General features: G+C 41.5%; 1 protein-coding gene across 1 annotated transcript in view; it reads left to right on the forward strand.

Moving 5' to 3' along the window:
• Positions 1-10654: 10654 nt before the first annotated feature.
• The window catches only part of LOC148018290 (cytochrome b-c1 complex subunit 7-2, mitochondrial-like), a 29282-nt gene continuing 23035 nt past the window's right edge, over positions 10655-16901 (forward strand). Inside the window, exon 1 of the mRNA XM_087661487.1 lies at positions 10655-10923. Coding sequence (XP_087517613.1) covers positions 10830-10923 — 94 coding nt within the window. The 5' untranslated portion in view covers positions 10655-10829. The remainder of the gene's footprint in view (positions 10924-16901) is intronic.

Raw genomic sequence — 16901 nt, forward strand, 5'->3', positions numbered from 1 at the left:
CCTCCCATGAATTGATAGTCCATGATGCCAAGTGCAATGATGTTTTGTTAAAATAAACCATCCCTATTTGGACATCATCAATTACACTTGTTTTTTCTTACATATATATTGTTTCAATGTGGAAGTTGCCAAAGCATCCCATGCTTAGAGCTTGAAAATATCCACCACAAAATGAGGCAAAGTTGCCTACATTGAATGCTTGCAAAGTATTGAAGTCACCCATCACAAACTTCGAGCAAGTAATAGAGAGACATTATAGGTCCTCCCAAAAGCGATAATGATCTCAAGTCACATTGGGTGCAGACACTCCCACCGACCATGGAACCTAGCCCTCATACATAATTGTCACTATCAAGATTTTGTCTCAAACATCTTGATAATGTATTGATTATCTACAATGAAGAATGAAGAACCAAGATAACCCCACATCTATGAGGAGCATTACCATTGAAGAAAACAATATAATCATTATTTACATCAATGGCACTGGCCATTGAGTGTTATTTGTGTTGTACTGCACAAAATACTTTCCAATAACTAGGAAAAATAGTCATCCATATCTTATACCCTTTGCTATTGGATGAAATGTCATTTACATTCCATAATAGCACTTTCCTTTTTGCATTTGCAAACTCACCTACCTGGGACCTCTCCATCTCACTTTGAAGGGGATCCACAAGGTCCACCCTAAGCAAGTTGGTAACTTTTGTATGAGAAGAATATTGTTGCAAAGATTACAAAGAGCATCCCTTGAAGTAAGCAATCTTCCTCAAGCATCCAACTACAAAGCAAAATTGAAGTACATTTCCACATGTGGCATTCAAGATGATTGAGGCTTAGAATAAAATCCTTTGCCTTGTCAATGAAAAGTGTGAGTAATATTGGTTGGGAGTGGATTTGATGGGTCCAAATGGGACTCTTGACATGCATAGAACTTCACCATAGACACCTAAGGAGCTTCTATTGGAGCTTGTCCCTAAGAGTTAAGATGGGGTTCACCCTCAATCCTAGTGTTACACAAATCTATTTTCCCAATAGCTCCTAAAGGCCTAACAAGAGGCACATATTATTGTTGAGACAAAACATGAGTATTCAAGCACTTGCATAGGCACGTCTACCTCATAATCTACTCGATGCCATAGTGTCTCAAGATTATGGTTGCATTTTAAGAGGAAGTGACCCAACTCACCTCACCTAAAATAATGCCCACCAAGTCTTCCTCATTTCAACTCATAAACAAAGGCTTGCAAACCAAGCTCAAAATACATTGAAGGGCATCCCTTTTTAGGCTTTTGCTTTTCTTGTCCTTGCATGGCATGCTTTTTCCTAGAAACATCAAACTCTAAACCCATTTTAAGATTTTTACAAAAAAACAATATTCTAGCCTTTCTAAGCTTTATTGTAAAAAGTTAAAACCAAGCAAATGACTTGTATGTTGCATATACAATAACCTTGTGCTAAGGAGCACCTATAAAAATATAATAATCTTGCATTGATAAAGCACCTAAAAATAACAATGTTATAGAAATAGTTATGAAAATAATATGATTCTTATTTATTTGTTTTTGTGGATTTTTGTTATCTATTTGTTGCATGATTATGACTTGTTATGCATGGGCATGTATGTGTCACTGGTCCCATTGTACTTGATAGATAGATGGACTGGAACTAATGTATTTTGTGTTGTGGAGAGAAGATTATTAGATAGAGCCAAGTGAATTAATATTTTTGGGTGCTTCATCAACATAGGACTATTATATCTTTGTACGCATTTCTTAGCGCAAGGCTATTATATATGCACATATGCAAGTCATTGACTTGGTTTTAAATTCTTATAAGAAATTCTAGAAAATGTTAAAATATTATATTTGTTGTAAAAATTTTAGAAGAGGTCTATAGCTTGATATTTCTAGGCAAAAGCATATCGTACAAGGAAGAGAAAAGCAAAAGCCCAAAAGGGATGCCCTTCAATATATTTTGAGCAAAAATGCTAATAAAAAATTCATAATACATGCATGGCAAAGGTGCTCACCCATGCATGGGGGAAATTGTATGCATTGATTATGTCATGCACTCTTTCTCTATCCTATTATTTCTTGCAATTTGTGAGTTGATTTAATTAATCATTGTTATTGTATGATAAAGGACTACAACATTGGTATTAGAGCAAGGTGATTGGTTTGGGAGTCAACATCATTGAGGAGGTATACATCCATCTTAGTAAGTAATATCATCTCCATCATTAAGCATCAACCTTTTATTCATTGGATAAAAGCTTCGAATAGTGATTTTGACTTAAGTTTTCTCCCTCCTCTTCAATATAGATTTCCAAAGCTTAAATAATTAATTTATATTTCCATCCTCGTCCCATCCTTATTTTCTTCATGAAAGGCACAAGAGTCTCTTCACAAGGCTTTGCATAAGGATCTATAGATTTGGTTATTCTTATCTATTTTATGCATTTTTTAATAAAGAGTTGTCATCAACAGTTAGGCACAACCCACATATAATAAGCCATCATCATATGGCAAGTAGGCAAAGAAAATCCACAAAAACAAATAAATAAGAATCATCTTATTTTCATAGCAATTTTCATTTTGGGATAGCAAGTGAGGCTCAACCATCCCAACAAGCACAAGACTAAAGAAAGAAGCCATCAAATATGCAAAAGGAAATTTACCACTTCAACCCAAATGAAACAAACCTACCTATAAGCGTATCTTGAAATTCCTCCATGGGCCATTATGGAGCAATATGAACTAATTGTCCATTTGGAAATAAAGGAATATGCTCCACAATTTGATTACAAGTGTTCAAAGTGTGAAAGAGCATCTCAAAGAACCCTTTGATAGTATCTTCCCCGCACCAACATTAATGTGTTGGTCAAGGAACTCTACATCGATACCACCTGAAGTATGCATTGCAAGTAGAGTATAAGGCCTAATGTGCAACCCATTATGAGTAGAAAATCAAGTGTAAATGTTGTTATTTATAGTGGACAACAAATAGGGCCAAGAGGTTGCCCTTAATGACCTCTTAAACAATAACTTAAATGGCAATTCTAATGGTATCAATAGCTTTGAAAGAGACTAAATCCTCATCATAGTTCATAACCCCTCCTCTTCTACTCTATCGCCTCTCATTGAGGCAAAAGAGACACACAAAATACATTTGCTATCCTTATTGTGTTGTGTGTGTGCATCATGCGTTCACATTCAACTATGTGTTGAGGCCATGAGATTGGTAGAGCATATATAGGCCACCATGGATTCAACACACACACATGTACGCACGTATGTGCACGCACACACGCACACACACACACACACACACACACACACACACACACACACACACACACACACACACACACACACACACACACACGTGTCTCTCTCCAAGATGATGAAGGTGAGAGGCTCGAAGCTTGCTTGGGAGTGACCTATGGCGGAGAGCAAGAGCAAGAAGAGAGAGAGACACAAATGGGAACTCCAACAGTCACAATGTGTGACTGGGCCTTCCTTTATTCAAACTGTCACTAAAAGAATAAAGAATAAAGTGACGGTGACGATGAGCGGCTAGGCAGAGGCACCTTTACTCCCAGTAACCTCTTGCTTAAAGGTGAATATGCCCCAGAGGAGTGAACAGAAAAAGAAAAGACAGTACAATGTACACATGTACAACAGGATGAGGAAAAATGTCATCTCATCCAACGCCCATCAATCTCTTGAGAAAGGCAAAGCGCTCAGTAGTGAGGCTTTTCATGAGCAGATTTGTAGGATTTTCGTCAGTGGGGAGATCTTGGCAAGGTCAACAGACTTGTCCTCCACAACCCCACGTATGAAGTGATAACTCATCTCAATGTGTTTCATCTTCACATGGAAGACCAGATTCTTGGCTAGTTGAATAGCACTCATAGAATCCGAACACAGTGTAGGTATAGTATCAATCCCAAGGTCATGAACCAAACGGCCCAACCATATGGCCTCCTTGCAAGCCTGAGTGGTTGAAACATACTCGACCTCAGTGGTAGAGAGAGCCGTACACTTTTGAACCTTGGACATCCAAGAAACAACACCTCCAGCATAGGTAAAGACATAGCCGGAAGTGGACTTCCTACTATCTGCATGTCTTGCATAATCGGAGTTTGCGTAACCCACAACTCCTGTATCCTGGATGCCATAGCAAATACACATATCCGTTGTGCCCTTCAGGTATCTCATGATACCCTTTACGGCATCCCAATGCTTTTTGCCAAGTGTAGCCATATAGCGTGCCACAACACCAATTGCAAAGGCAATATCTAGACGAGTAGCTATCATGGCATACATCAAAATTGCCCACAGTTGATGCATAAGGGATCTTGACCATCTCGGCCCTCTGCTCATCCGTCTGCGGACAATTGGGCTGTGAAACCTTCACATGAGAAGGTAATGGACAGCCAATAGGCTTTACGTCCTCCATGCGAAAATGCTCAAGGACTTTATGAATGTACTCCCTCTATGAGAGGTAGAGTAGTCTATGATGCCTGTCGCGCTTAATGCGCATACCAAGAATGTGAGAGGCCTATCCCAAATCCTTCATCTCAAAGCTCTTCTTCAATTGAGATTTAAGAGCATCCAGCTCATCATGAGCTTTTCCTGCTATCATCATATCATCCACATAAAGTACCAAAATAAGCAATGAGCCATCATGAGCTTTCTTCGTGTAAAGACACGGATCCATAGCACTTCTGTTGTAGCCCTGTGACTGATAATAAAGACTTTTCTTTAACTTGCACACTAGGTGCTCCCTACCAGGTTCTACAAAGCCCTTAGGTTGCTCCATGTATATCTCATCATGCAAATCCCCATGCAAGAATGCAGTCTTGACATCCATCTGGTACAAGTCCAAGTCAAGCCGCACGACTAAGGCCAAAACCAAGCGTAGGGTGGTCATCTTGACCACAGGAGAAAAGACTTCATCAAAGTCAACTCCATGGGCTTGGGGTTTCCAGGGGTACTTTTCAGCTTGTACACCCATTTGCATGGCAAAGCCTTCTTGCCTTGAGGCAGTGCAACCAAATCCCAAGTCATATTATTATGCAGGGAGTCTATCTCAGACTACATAGCCCTCTCCCAAAAGTTATTGTCACCCCTGCGCATAGCCTCATCATAGGTGAGAGGCTCTCCTGCATCTGTAACCAAGACATAATGCATCGAGGGCTCAAATCTATCAAGTGGACGTCTATCTCTAGTAGACCAGGCTCTACGGCCGGTCCAACACCCTGGCCATGTGTACCAATTGCTACTGCAGGCTGTCCAACTAGCTGTGCAGGAGCACATGGCTCCTCCTGGAATATAACTCTGCGTATCTCTACCACCTTCTCAGGCTGCCTAAGGCATTTCAACCTATGCCCAATCTGGTTTTCAACAAACGCAAGCCATCTTTGAAATACAACCAAGACATCGAACTTAAGCTTAATGGGGTAAGCCCAGACTTTACGCAAAAATTTGTCAATGAATGTCACAAAATACTTTGCACCACCCATAGACTGATAGGGCATGGGCCCACAGACATCCGAATGTACCAATGCCAGGGGCTCATTTATGCGTGTTCTACCAGACTTCTTATGTGTATTCCTAGTCTGTCTGCCATAAAGACAATGCTCACATGAATCAAAACATGCGTAGTCAAGGGGTGGTAAGTACTGCAAACCAGAAAGCATTTTCATTCCCTTCAAGGACACATGGCCCAAACGGGCATGCCAAAGAGATACACGTGGGATGAAACCCACTGACAAAACATGGTCAACGGAGGACCCCTCAACTACAAGAGGATAGAGGCTGCCAGCTTTGGCACCTGTAGCAAGCACAAGTCTACCACGGGTGACTTTTTAGGCAAAATCCCCAAATGAAACATGAAACCCAGCATCATCAAGCTACCCTACAGACATAAGACTGCGTGTAAGCGCAGGTACATGACGTATATCTTGTAACAAAAAAGTACTGCCAGTAGAGAACTGCAGCCGTACATCCCCAATGCCAACAATAGCAAGTGACATGTCATCACCCAAGCGAACTAAACTAGAGACAGTGCGGTAGGAGTGAAACCACTCACGCCATGGTGTAACATGAAATGAAGCGCTAGAATCCAAAAGACAGCACTACGCATACATAGAGTAAACATCGTTCAACGACGTAGCATCACAAGAACTAGCTGCAAGTATGTACTCCTCATTGGAGTCATCAGTCTGCATGACATTTATCTCCTAGATTTTCACACTGGATTTTGCATGTATAATGCTGTGATCAGAGGACTTTTCATGTACTTTGTCTTTCCCCTTCTCATTGCGCAACTCATGACACTATGGGCGTATATAACCCTTTTTGTTGCAATGATGACATGTCACATTAGCATTTCTCCCATGAGACTTACCACGCGACTTAGATCTAGACTTCTATGAGTCTTTGCCACGGCCATTCCCACAGTCATTCTTGCCATTACCATCTCTGCCTCTAACAGTCAAAGCATGTGACACACGAGAGGCATCCAAGTTCTTACGGTTGATCTCTTCCTACAGAAAAGCATTCTCTATATCAAGCAAGTTCAAAATAGTAGCAGGAGCACATAAGGCAGTGTGGAATACATCCCATGACTCACTTAGAGTCCCAAGCAAAAACAATGGAGTAACCTCATCATTAAAGGCAATAACCTACGAAGTCAAGTTCTTGAGAATAGCATGGAACTGGCTCAAGTGAGCAGACATCGTCATATTCTCCTTCATGCAGAGGTCCATAAGTTGCTTCAACCAATACATCTGACTTGTTGGACTTTTCTTGTCATAGAGGTTTTTGATCTTATCACAAAGCTGCCAAGCACTCTGTGCTTCTTCAACCACATTGTAATGCACCTGTTCAGTGAGAGATAAGATGAGGGTGGACTTGCATAACTCATCAAGCTCATCCCATTCATCATCAGTCATAGTTTCAGGCTACTCGCCATGCATCTTTAGTGGCTTTATTTGTGATTTCTGCACCAATATCTGCCAAAATTGGCTCTTTCAATAGGCATAATTCGTACCATTAAGCTTAATGATGTTGAAGATAGCACTGTCAGTGGAAGAAGAATCCATAATGCAGTCCAAAACAGTGCAGACAGTTCAAAACTGCTTGTTGTTTTTTGTTGTAAACAGCCAAAATACCACCAAAACCAAGGCAAAATGACCACGAATTGATAGCTAATGATGCTGCCCACCAAGTACCATCAAAAGTACATAAAATCAAGATGATTAAGCATGAAAAATCCACATCAGTCCATACATAATCGCTTGCTGTAATAAATTACAGCCATGTACAATGAGAGCAAACTATAGGCAAAATCAATGTACCAAGTCAACCACTGACTGTCAAAGCATAACCGACATCAAGCAAACATAAATCAGCATATGACAGTCATATGGACATCAAGCAAACACCCAAGCATGTCAAACAAATCCGTTAGTAAGCCGACACACCCCCTGTGTAATAGGGTAAAGTGTACACAACACTGGCAAGACCTGACACAAAGAGGTGTATGCTTAGGGAGTGCGAAGCCGAAATCAGCCCAAGTACATGTATGCGAGCCACAGCAAATCAACCATGCAACATCCAAGTGAAGAAGATCCCAATCTCAGAAGACTCAAAGCTCAATAGCATAAACCACCAGCTCAATGTCTATCAAACATCCAACGATGATCCCACTAGTACAAAAGTTGTATGGATCAAGCCAAGAAGCTCAAGAAGGGCATATGAGAGCATCGGTGACAAAAGATCCAAGACCAGACATCAATAAGACATCGTGAGCATGTAGGCTCTGTAGCCTCCAATTAGAGCATCCATAGACATCAACTGTATCCCAAATACAACTTTGGCAAGCCAATAAATATCCCAAGTAAGTTTCGGGAAGACAGATACAAGCCAAGGCAAGGCATTTGTAGCAATCGGCTCCAAACAATGTAACTAGCATGTAGTAGTGGCATAGGCCAAGCGTGTCAAGACCGATCAAACATAGGTAACATACATGCCATATGTACATCCAAGACGGAGCATCAAATGCATTCCAAAGCCAAGCTCAAGCTCAAATGAAGATCCAAACCAAATACAAGCTCGATGTCGTACCTTGAAGGTCAATACTTCATTGCATATCCCAAAGACATAGCCCGAAACCAATAGGCATAACCAAACTGGAGGTAAAATAACATGTCAACCAAGGTAGCATAAATCTCGACCAACAACGAAGTGTCTACATCCAAATCAAGGCTCAATAGCTCTCAAATAGCATATCCGCACATAAACCATGATGACCAAGCATCAATATATCCAACAGGACGCTCGAATGTCAACAAAGAGCATTATGCATAAGTCGTCCCTGATAAAACCTTGCTGCCTAAACAATGTATAACAGTAAATCCCTACACAAATCGAGCTATGGAAGCTCAAACCAAGTCCCAAAGCATCTCAAAACACTGGGCAAACATCCCCAAAGTATCTGGGCATCAAATACCAAGCCTTGAGAGCATCACATAAGCTAAGAGCATGATATTTTCTTGCTATAAATCAACTCAGATCTATTGCAAAAAATGATCTAATCAGAATTTGGCAGATCTAACATCGTCATCATGTCCGGAGCGTGCTAAAACCCCAAGTTAGACTTTTATCTTACCTAAATCGGGTTCCGGATGCCCAAGATATGAGAAAAAATGGGATTTTTGAGCCAGATTTTGAAACAGGCACAAAAAAAACGTGAGCTGACTGTGGGGCCTGCTGGTTATGCTAAGGATAAGGGGGCAAATGGGGGGATACAAGGTGCCCAATGAAGTCAAGGAACACCTCTAAAGAGCCAATGAGGGCCGAGGAGAGGTGGGAGATGAAATCTTACCTCGGAGAAAAGAAGTCATTACTGGCATTGAAGCTCCAAGCTCTAGGTCTTCAATCCGGGCTGAAGTAATGCCGGGCCAAGCTCCATGATCAAGCTCTAATCCAAAGCTCTGATACCAATTGAAAGGTGAGAAGGATCGAAGCTTACTTGGAAGTGAGCTGTGGCGGAGAGCAAGAGCAAAAAGAGAGAGAGACACAAATGGGAACTCCAATAGTCACAATGTGTGACTGGGCCTTCCTTTATTCAAATTGTCGCTAAAAGAACAAAGAATAAAGTGACGGTGATGGGCGCCCGCCACATGCAGTGTGCAGTGGTGGGTACTGTCAGTGTAGTAATACACGGGTGGCTAGGCAAAGGCGCCTTTATCCCCAACATATGAAAGGGCCAAAGATAATTTACATTCACATAAAAGGGAGCTCATAAATGTCACTTGCTTGACCAAGACATTGTCCAAGGAATCAAACATAGTAGCACTTCACAGGTGCATGCAAATTCTTTTCAAATTGAACTTGGACATGGAAGCACGAAGGAGCAATGGATTGCATTGAAGGGTCACTAAGTGGCAATGGTAGTAAGAACATGAATAGTAGAGATAACAACATCAATGAGTTTAAATTTTAATATTCTATATGGTTGGGAATGCATCAATTAATCATGGAACTAATGCATAGAGATGGCCATAACCTCTTACTTTGCCTTAATAAGTTCATCCCAAAGTCTAAACATTATATTCTAAAAGGTGACTTCTGGCTAATGCAATGGAGGCAAGAACCAAGCTCTAGATGACTTTGTAGAAGGTCAATGTTATGCTGCATACATGAATTTTGGAGTTGAGAGAGAGAGAGAGAGAGAGAGAGAGAGAGAGAGAGAGTGTGTGTGTGTGTGTGTGTGTGTGTGTTTTCTATAGATCATGATACATTGGCCATGTAGGCTTGAATTATGATATATATTTTTATGATAGTTTCAAATCATGACACACGTGCCATGTAGGCTTAAATCAAATTCTAATTCTTGAAATGTAGCTTTGGTTGATAGAGATAAATGAGGGAGACAAATTAGAAGAAAAAGCATGCAAGAAGATGTTAATTTAAGACATCTAAAGGCAATATGTCAAAATGCTCTATGTGCGTGTGAGTGCATACTTGCATGTTGTTTTGAAATGTGAAGTGCACCCTTAGTATTTATTTGAGAGAAAATGTATGAGTACTCTTTCCTTTTTGCTCGACAGAATGCAAAACAAGTGAAGCAAAACTTTGGTAGGCTTTGCAACGATTCCAGTCGTGTGTAGTTTAGCGGGCTTGGTAGGCAATACATGCCAACTAGTTTATACTTGTTCTTAGAAAGGTTGGTTCTTCAAGTTTTATAGATATATCCCTGTAAGCTATAATTGCCTACTTTTGATCATCACTTTTTATAGATACATCCAGTACTTGTAGAGGAATTCGTCCCCGGCTTAAGTTGGTTACACACCAAATGGCATATGCTCATTTTGCAATAAGTGTTAAGCAATTAAAGTACTTCTTTAGGGGTTGGGGGTCTCCAGTTCTTTGCATAGTGGAGAGGACATGACCTATTGTTTACAAACGAATTCCAAACCCACCCAGTCTCCCTTGCCGAGTTCATAAAGTGAAACAAAAGTGCACTTTTTGTATTTACAACCAATCAAAAAAAACTTTTTTTTTGGATAATATATATCCATTTGGTGTGTAAAAACTTTCCGTCCATGATCCGAACCCATTTTCCAAAATTACATGCACAGACTCTGGGCAGAGGTTGAATGTCCGTCATCTACTGTATAACAAGCCTCGAGTTCACATGCAGAAACGCATTTATGCTTTCTGGCGTGTAATGTAATGAGTAATTAGACTAAAAGGCTTGTTTTGCAAATAGACATCTTTCCTGTTGGGAGAGAAGGTTGCGCCTCCGCGGATATGGCGAAGTTTCTGTCGAGAGTATTCGCACCCGTCGTCAACTGGGCTTCGGAGCGATATACTGCGGCTCTAGGCGCCAAGCTCAGAAGCTACGGTAAGCTTTCTTGCACGCCCACGCCCACGCCCACACCCTTACCCTAACCCTTATAACTGCTTATAGATCCTGTGAAATAGAGGTACAGTATGGAAATTTCGGGTTTGGAGACAGGAAGCTCGGCCCAAACTTGACTAGTTCAGATTCCAGTTTTGGATTTGTCATATTCTGGGCGGTGACCACGGGCACACGTCGGCAGCAAACGCATGGCAAGCCGTGCAGTGGATCACGTGGCAGTCATTGAATGGGCACGTGACAGGTTGGCACATTACTACTCGCTCTGTTGGTTTGGCAGTGCCGCAGGCCCGCACATTTTGAGTGCAGAGAATCAGAAGGGGGATATAATACTTACACTTATAAAAAGGGGAAAAATCAGTCAACAACGAACGAGTAATTTTGCATGTCTTGCGCTCTAGATCCCTGGAATCCACCTGCAGGCTGCTGTTTGATCTTGGACAGATCCAAAAACCTGCCATGAACACTCTTGTTCATGATATCCCAACCACAAACTTGCGTTATTTAGTCTTTTATACAGCTGCTCTCAACCAAAAGGACATAAGCAGCCTTTTAAGAAAGGGCATTTGAAACTAGCTAATTGACAATTTCCACGTGGTTTTGGAGCCCAATTCCTTGCAATTATTATTGGGACTGGGGGGAGAAGTGAAGAGCCAAATTACAGTGCAGCAACTCAGGAAATAGCAGATCAGGTCTCCATAATCTCCATGGTGAGTGCATGGGACAAGAGAACAAAACCCTTAGCGAGGAGTCTAGCACCTTGTAGAATCAAGGAAAACCAAAAGCTTCAATGTCTCTATGTCGCCCAACCACCCATGATGCAACTCTAGGAAAGGCTTAGGATCATCACATACATAGGCAAGTCTTTGCTCTCAAGTAAATGGCATATAAAGCAGCGGAAACACATCCGTGCCAAGTCTAAGACAAGGAAAGATTGCAACATTGTATCTAAGGGAGGGGGATTGCATGTCGATACGATCATGCATTTGAGAAAACACTTTATTGTCATAGTTTCCTTGTGTACCACGAACATGCAATCCATAGTGAAACATTTAGACTATTATAAGATGAATCTTGCTTGAAGCTATGACATATAATGTAGAAGCTAAAATTTGTGATGATAATGTTAGTAGATTGTTAGCTCATGTGTGAGGCTATGACATGTGCATGCCATTTAGTGTTGGGCACATTGTCCTTATTTTAGGTATTTACATAGTTGATATGTACGATACGGTACGGTACAATAAAAAAGGTACTAAATTGTACCTTATGATTTAACAAGGTACGGTACGATATTAGTATGAAAAAAAATTAACTTGATTTAAAAAAAAACCATAAATCATTAAATGATAAAACACATGTTTAAAGTGCTTAGTGGAAATAGGCATTTCATTACAAAATAAGATAAATACACGAGGATGACCCTCGCAATCGTATGCACTACGCGCAACATGGGATACAACTAGAGTCTAGTACATATATGGATGATGGTTCATAGTGGCATATGTAAAGAAAAATACCCTAACACAGAAACATAAATAGAAACCGTACGACAAAGCACAGACTGATAAAAAGAACATAGTTAGGGTTAGGGTTAGAGTAACTCAGAGACAATGAACACAGTGAATAAATGAAATGATATGACTACTAATAATACGATGCTCATGCAGCAAACACACTATGCAGTGAATGAACACTGAACCTCGAACTCTTGTATCTCTAGGATCAGGGCAGGGGTAATGAGCTGGAGAGTGTGTTGTACTCCGAACGGATCCCGAATTATAGCAAGGCAGCCTCCGGATGTCGAACACCAGCAAACGCAGCAGTGAGAAGTTGGATCTGATGTAGACAGCAGTGAGGAGAGAGAAAGACTAAAAACGGAGCCTGTAAGAGAGAGAAAGACTAAAAACGCAGGCAAGACAGCCTGCAAGAGAGAAAGACTAAAAACGGAGCCTATAGGAGAGAGAAAGACTAAAAATGTAGGCAGGATAGCTTGCAAGAGAGAGAAAGACTGCAACGATTGCAGACAAGAGAGAGAAAACTGTCAGGGCAGTAGCTGGAGCCGGCAAACGCAGCAATTTGTTGGTGTGACAGGCTGTACGACAGTAGTGCAGATGAACAGCAGTCAATCGCCAGGCAAAAACAACAGCAATCAGCATGTGGAGGGCTGGAAACAGGCGCCAGACTGTAGGGAACAGTGATGGACAGCAAGGGCTCAGATGTCCTCCGTGACCGGGGTGCGGGCAGCAAACTGGTAACACTTGAAACCTGCAAAAACGAGATTGTGAAAGAGTAGAGGGCTGGCTGCCAACTTATAGAAAATTAGGATTCTAGATTCTCTCCCACTTAACTTTCTCGATCCGCTCCCCGTTTTAGGGTTTTAACTAAAATAAGCCTAAAATAAGCATGTTTTGGGGCTGTTTAAGTGGCTAAGTGCATTTCTTAGCACAATATTCCCTCACAGGCCCAAAATAGGGCGAGTAAAGTAGGCCAACTTAAATTTTGATTTACCCCAAGGCATCCCACCCCAAAGCAGCCAGGGCATCGGACAAAAGGTGCACATCGGTTGCCCAGTGACCTACCAAGACTACAGAGGCGATTGATATCTTACCACTTTTAAATAGACTTTTACTTTAGTATAACAAGCGTTATTCAATACTTAACTTTGTCATGTTTGACAACATAGATATCGAGCTATTTTACTTTAACTAATCTTGAGTGCGCATATAGTCCTTTACTCATTTCATGCAATGCAACTAGAAATTTCTTTTGTGTGCTAACTAATGCATAGCTTGGAGCTCTATTCACAATATCCTATTGCATAGATGATTCCATAATACTAAGTTCTTTGTTTATGCAACCATCTACACAAACTACCTAATAGTTTAGTATCTAGTGTAGTTCTTGCTTCTCGCGAAGAGCTTTCCGATCAAAGGCCTAGGTTTCTCAGAGAGTACCAGCCTTTGATACCATGTAAAGATAAATATCCTAACAGAGTGAATAAATGAAATGATATGACTACTAATAATACGATGCTCATGCAGCAAATACACTATGCAGTGAATGAATACTGAACCTCGAACTCCTGTATCTCTAGGATCAGGGCAGGGGTAATGAGCTAAAGAGTGTGTCGTACTCCGAATGGATCCCGAATCGCAGCAAGGCAGCCTCCGGATGTCAAACACCAGCAAATGCAGCAGTGAGAAGCTGGATCTGATGCAGACAGCAGTGAGGAGAGAGAAAGACTAAAAACGGAGCCTGCAGGAGAGAGAAAGACTAAAAACGCAGGCAGGACAGCCTGCAGGTGAGAGAAAGACTAAAAACGGAGCTTATAGGAGAGAGAGATTGAAAACGCAGGCAGGACAGTCTACAGGAGAGAGAAAGACTAAAAACAGAGCCTATAGGAGAGAGAAAGACTAAAAACGCAGGTAGGACAGCTTGCAGGAGAGAGAAAGACTGCAACGACTGCAGACAGGAGAGAGAAAACTGTCAGGGCGGTAGTTGGAGCCTGCAAACGCAGGAGTTTGCTGGCGTGGCAGGCTATACGTTAGTAGTGTAGATGAACAGTAGTCAGTCGCCAAGCAGAAACAATAGCAATCAGCGTGTGGAGGGCTGGAAACAGGTGCCAGACTGTAGGAAACAGTGATGGACAGCAAGGGCTGAGATGTCCTCCGTGACCAAGGTGTGGGCAGCAAGCTGGTAACACTTGAAACTTGCAAAAACGAGATTGTGAAAGAGTGGAGGGCTGGCTGCTAATTTATAGAAAATTAGGATTCTAGATCCTCTCCCACTTAACTTTCTCGATCCGCTTATCGTTTTAGGGTTTTTTGCTAAAATAAGCCTAAAATAAGCATGTTTTGGGGCTGTTTAAGTGGCTAAGTGCATTTCTTAGCACAACAGCATATAGATACAATGATAGAAGATACAAAAAAGAGAGAGACCTATGAATCTATGATGAGGCATCACTATCATCATCTTCAGAATCATTTGAGTGTTCATCAAGAGAGTGTAAAGATGGCTCCTTGGTATCGAATGATGAGACACCTCACTGATGAAGTTACCATCATCAAATGATGGCTCCCTAGGCACTGATTGTGTAGGCAGGCTGGGGATATCATCAGGAAGTATGAGATGGGAACTATTAGAGTTCCCGCCTTACATATGTTTGCAAACCACTTGAACCACCCCTCCACGATGTCGAAGGGCGTTGAATGACCATGCCCCTGCTACCACCTATTGGAACTCCTCGCTCATGAGCACGCTGACTGTGAGTGTCACGAGTATTTGCTACTATAAGCTCTCTATAGAGCTCCACAAAGCTCATCTTTTTCTTCTCATCCACCTCTTGATGTGCACTAGGAAGAGTGCGCCTATCAACTTGAATGTATCAACATTGACCTACACAATACACATAAGATTGTAGATGCTAAAGTCTAAATTGTAAAGTATAAACTTTAAAGTTTAAAATAACAAATTTTAAATTTTATGGTTAAGTGTTACTTTTTTGGACTACCCATGCTCATCATAGCCCTCATCATGTGTAAGTTAGTGTGGCAATAGACTAGCCGCTTTGATTGTCGTGTGCTAATCCGATTGCGAATCTTCATGTCAATGAGAGAATAGGCAGTGCAGTTTCTCTCATGTGCACCTGAAGAGCAATCTTGAGCAAGGACTCTCATGGCTAAGAGCTAAAGGGTCTCTAGTGCGTATCCAAAGTTTTGTTACCAAAATAGAGACTTCACAAGTGACTCTCTCCTCCAATAAGTGGGAGAAGCAAAAGCCGCATGCCCTTTCTAATCCAATAGCATCCTAGCTCCTCCAACACTGCATTGTGGTTATCCATAGGGATCACACGTGTCAAGTAAGCAAGCTGGTCTGAACGGAGCTCTTTATTGTTCATGATTGCCGACGACTTGTAGGCCGGATATACTAATGTTGCAAAACCATGGATGGGCTTATGCATCCATGTCCATCTTCTCTCTACTATCTCTAGAACATATACATGCTGTGTCTTTGTGATCAGTGTGCAAGCATGTGTCTCCACCAATGTTGCTCTAAAGAAGTGAAAGAAAAGGCCCATGGTGGACCCCTTGCAAACACTTATATGTAACACCCTATAAAAGGAAGTCATGACAATGACAATGGCACGAACTTCTGCCAAAACTGCTCATTGAGGCACAAGCGCTCCATAGCCATCCCACTTATTCCATAGAGTGGATACCATGGTTTGGCGCAAGGCAGAACCGTACCTTATAAAGGGGATCGAGTAATAACCACATGTAAGTAAAGTGAGTTGAAGAAGGCTTCTTCAACTTGAGTCTACTATGCTCGTGATACATCACAAGCAACTTTACCTTACCATGAAGAAGGTGACAATTGATGTGGCTTTGTAGACCACTCTCTTCACCCACTTGGGCTTTCCAATGTCCTCCATGAGCAAGTCCAAATAATGATTTGCACATGGAGTCCACACAATTGTGGGAAACTTGGCCTTAAGCAAACATTGGCCTTAAGCAAACATTGGCCTTAAGCAAACAGCCCATACGTTGACAATTTGATGTATGTTAGGCCCACCTACAACCGCAAATCACAATACTCTGAGAGAGAGAGAGAGAGAGAGAGAGAGAGAGAGATCTAATAACGTCTCTAGAAGGCTTGGATGGCCTATGAGACCATAACCAGTACAATGGGTATCATCATCTCTCATCAGAGAAGAAAAACAAAATTATGTCTAGATCTACATGATAAACTGAAATGAGAAATGAAAAATAAGGAAAGAGTATAGAGTATCTCCCTCTTAGTCTATGGAATCCACCAAAACTCTACTAGCTATCTCTAATTGAGTCAACACGGTAATCTTCATTTGCAGCAAGCAATCATGGCGTGAATGTGTTGCATATGAGCATGCCCACGTTGTCGAGCAGGTACCTCGGGGCGGCGTGCTCTGCATAACGCTGTAGCTC

Source organism: Lygodium microphyllum, chromosome 21 (assembly GCF_053477565.2).
Source record: "Lygodium microphyllum isolate KBCC chromosome 21, Lygodium_microphyllum_v1.1.10, whole genome shotgun sequence".
Taxonomy (NCBI): domain Eukaryota; kingdom Viridiplantae; phylum Streptophyta; class Polypodiopsida; order Schizaeales; family Lygodiaceae; genus Lygodium; species Lygodium microphyllum.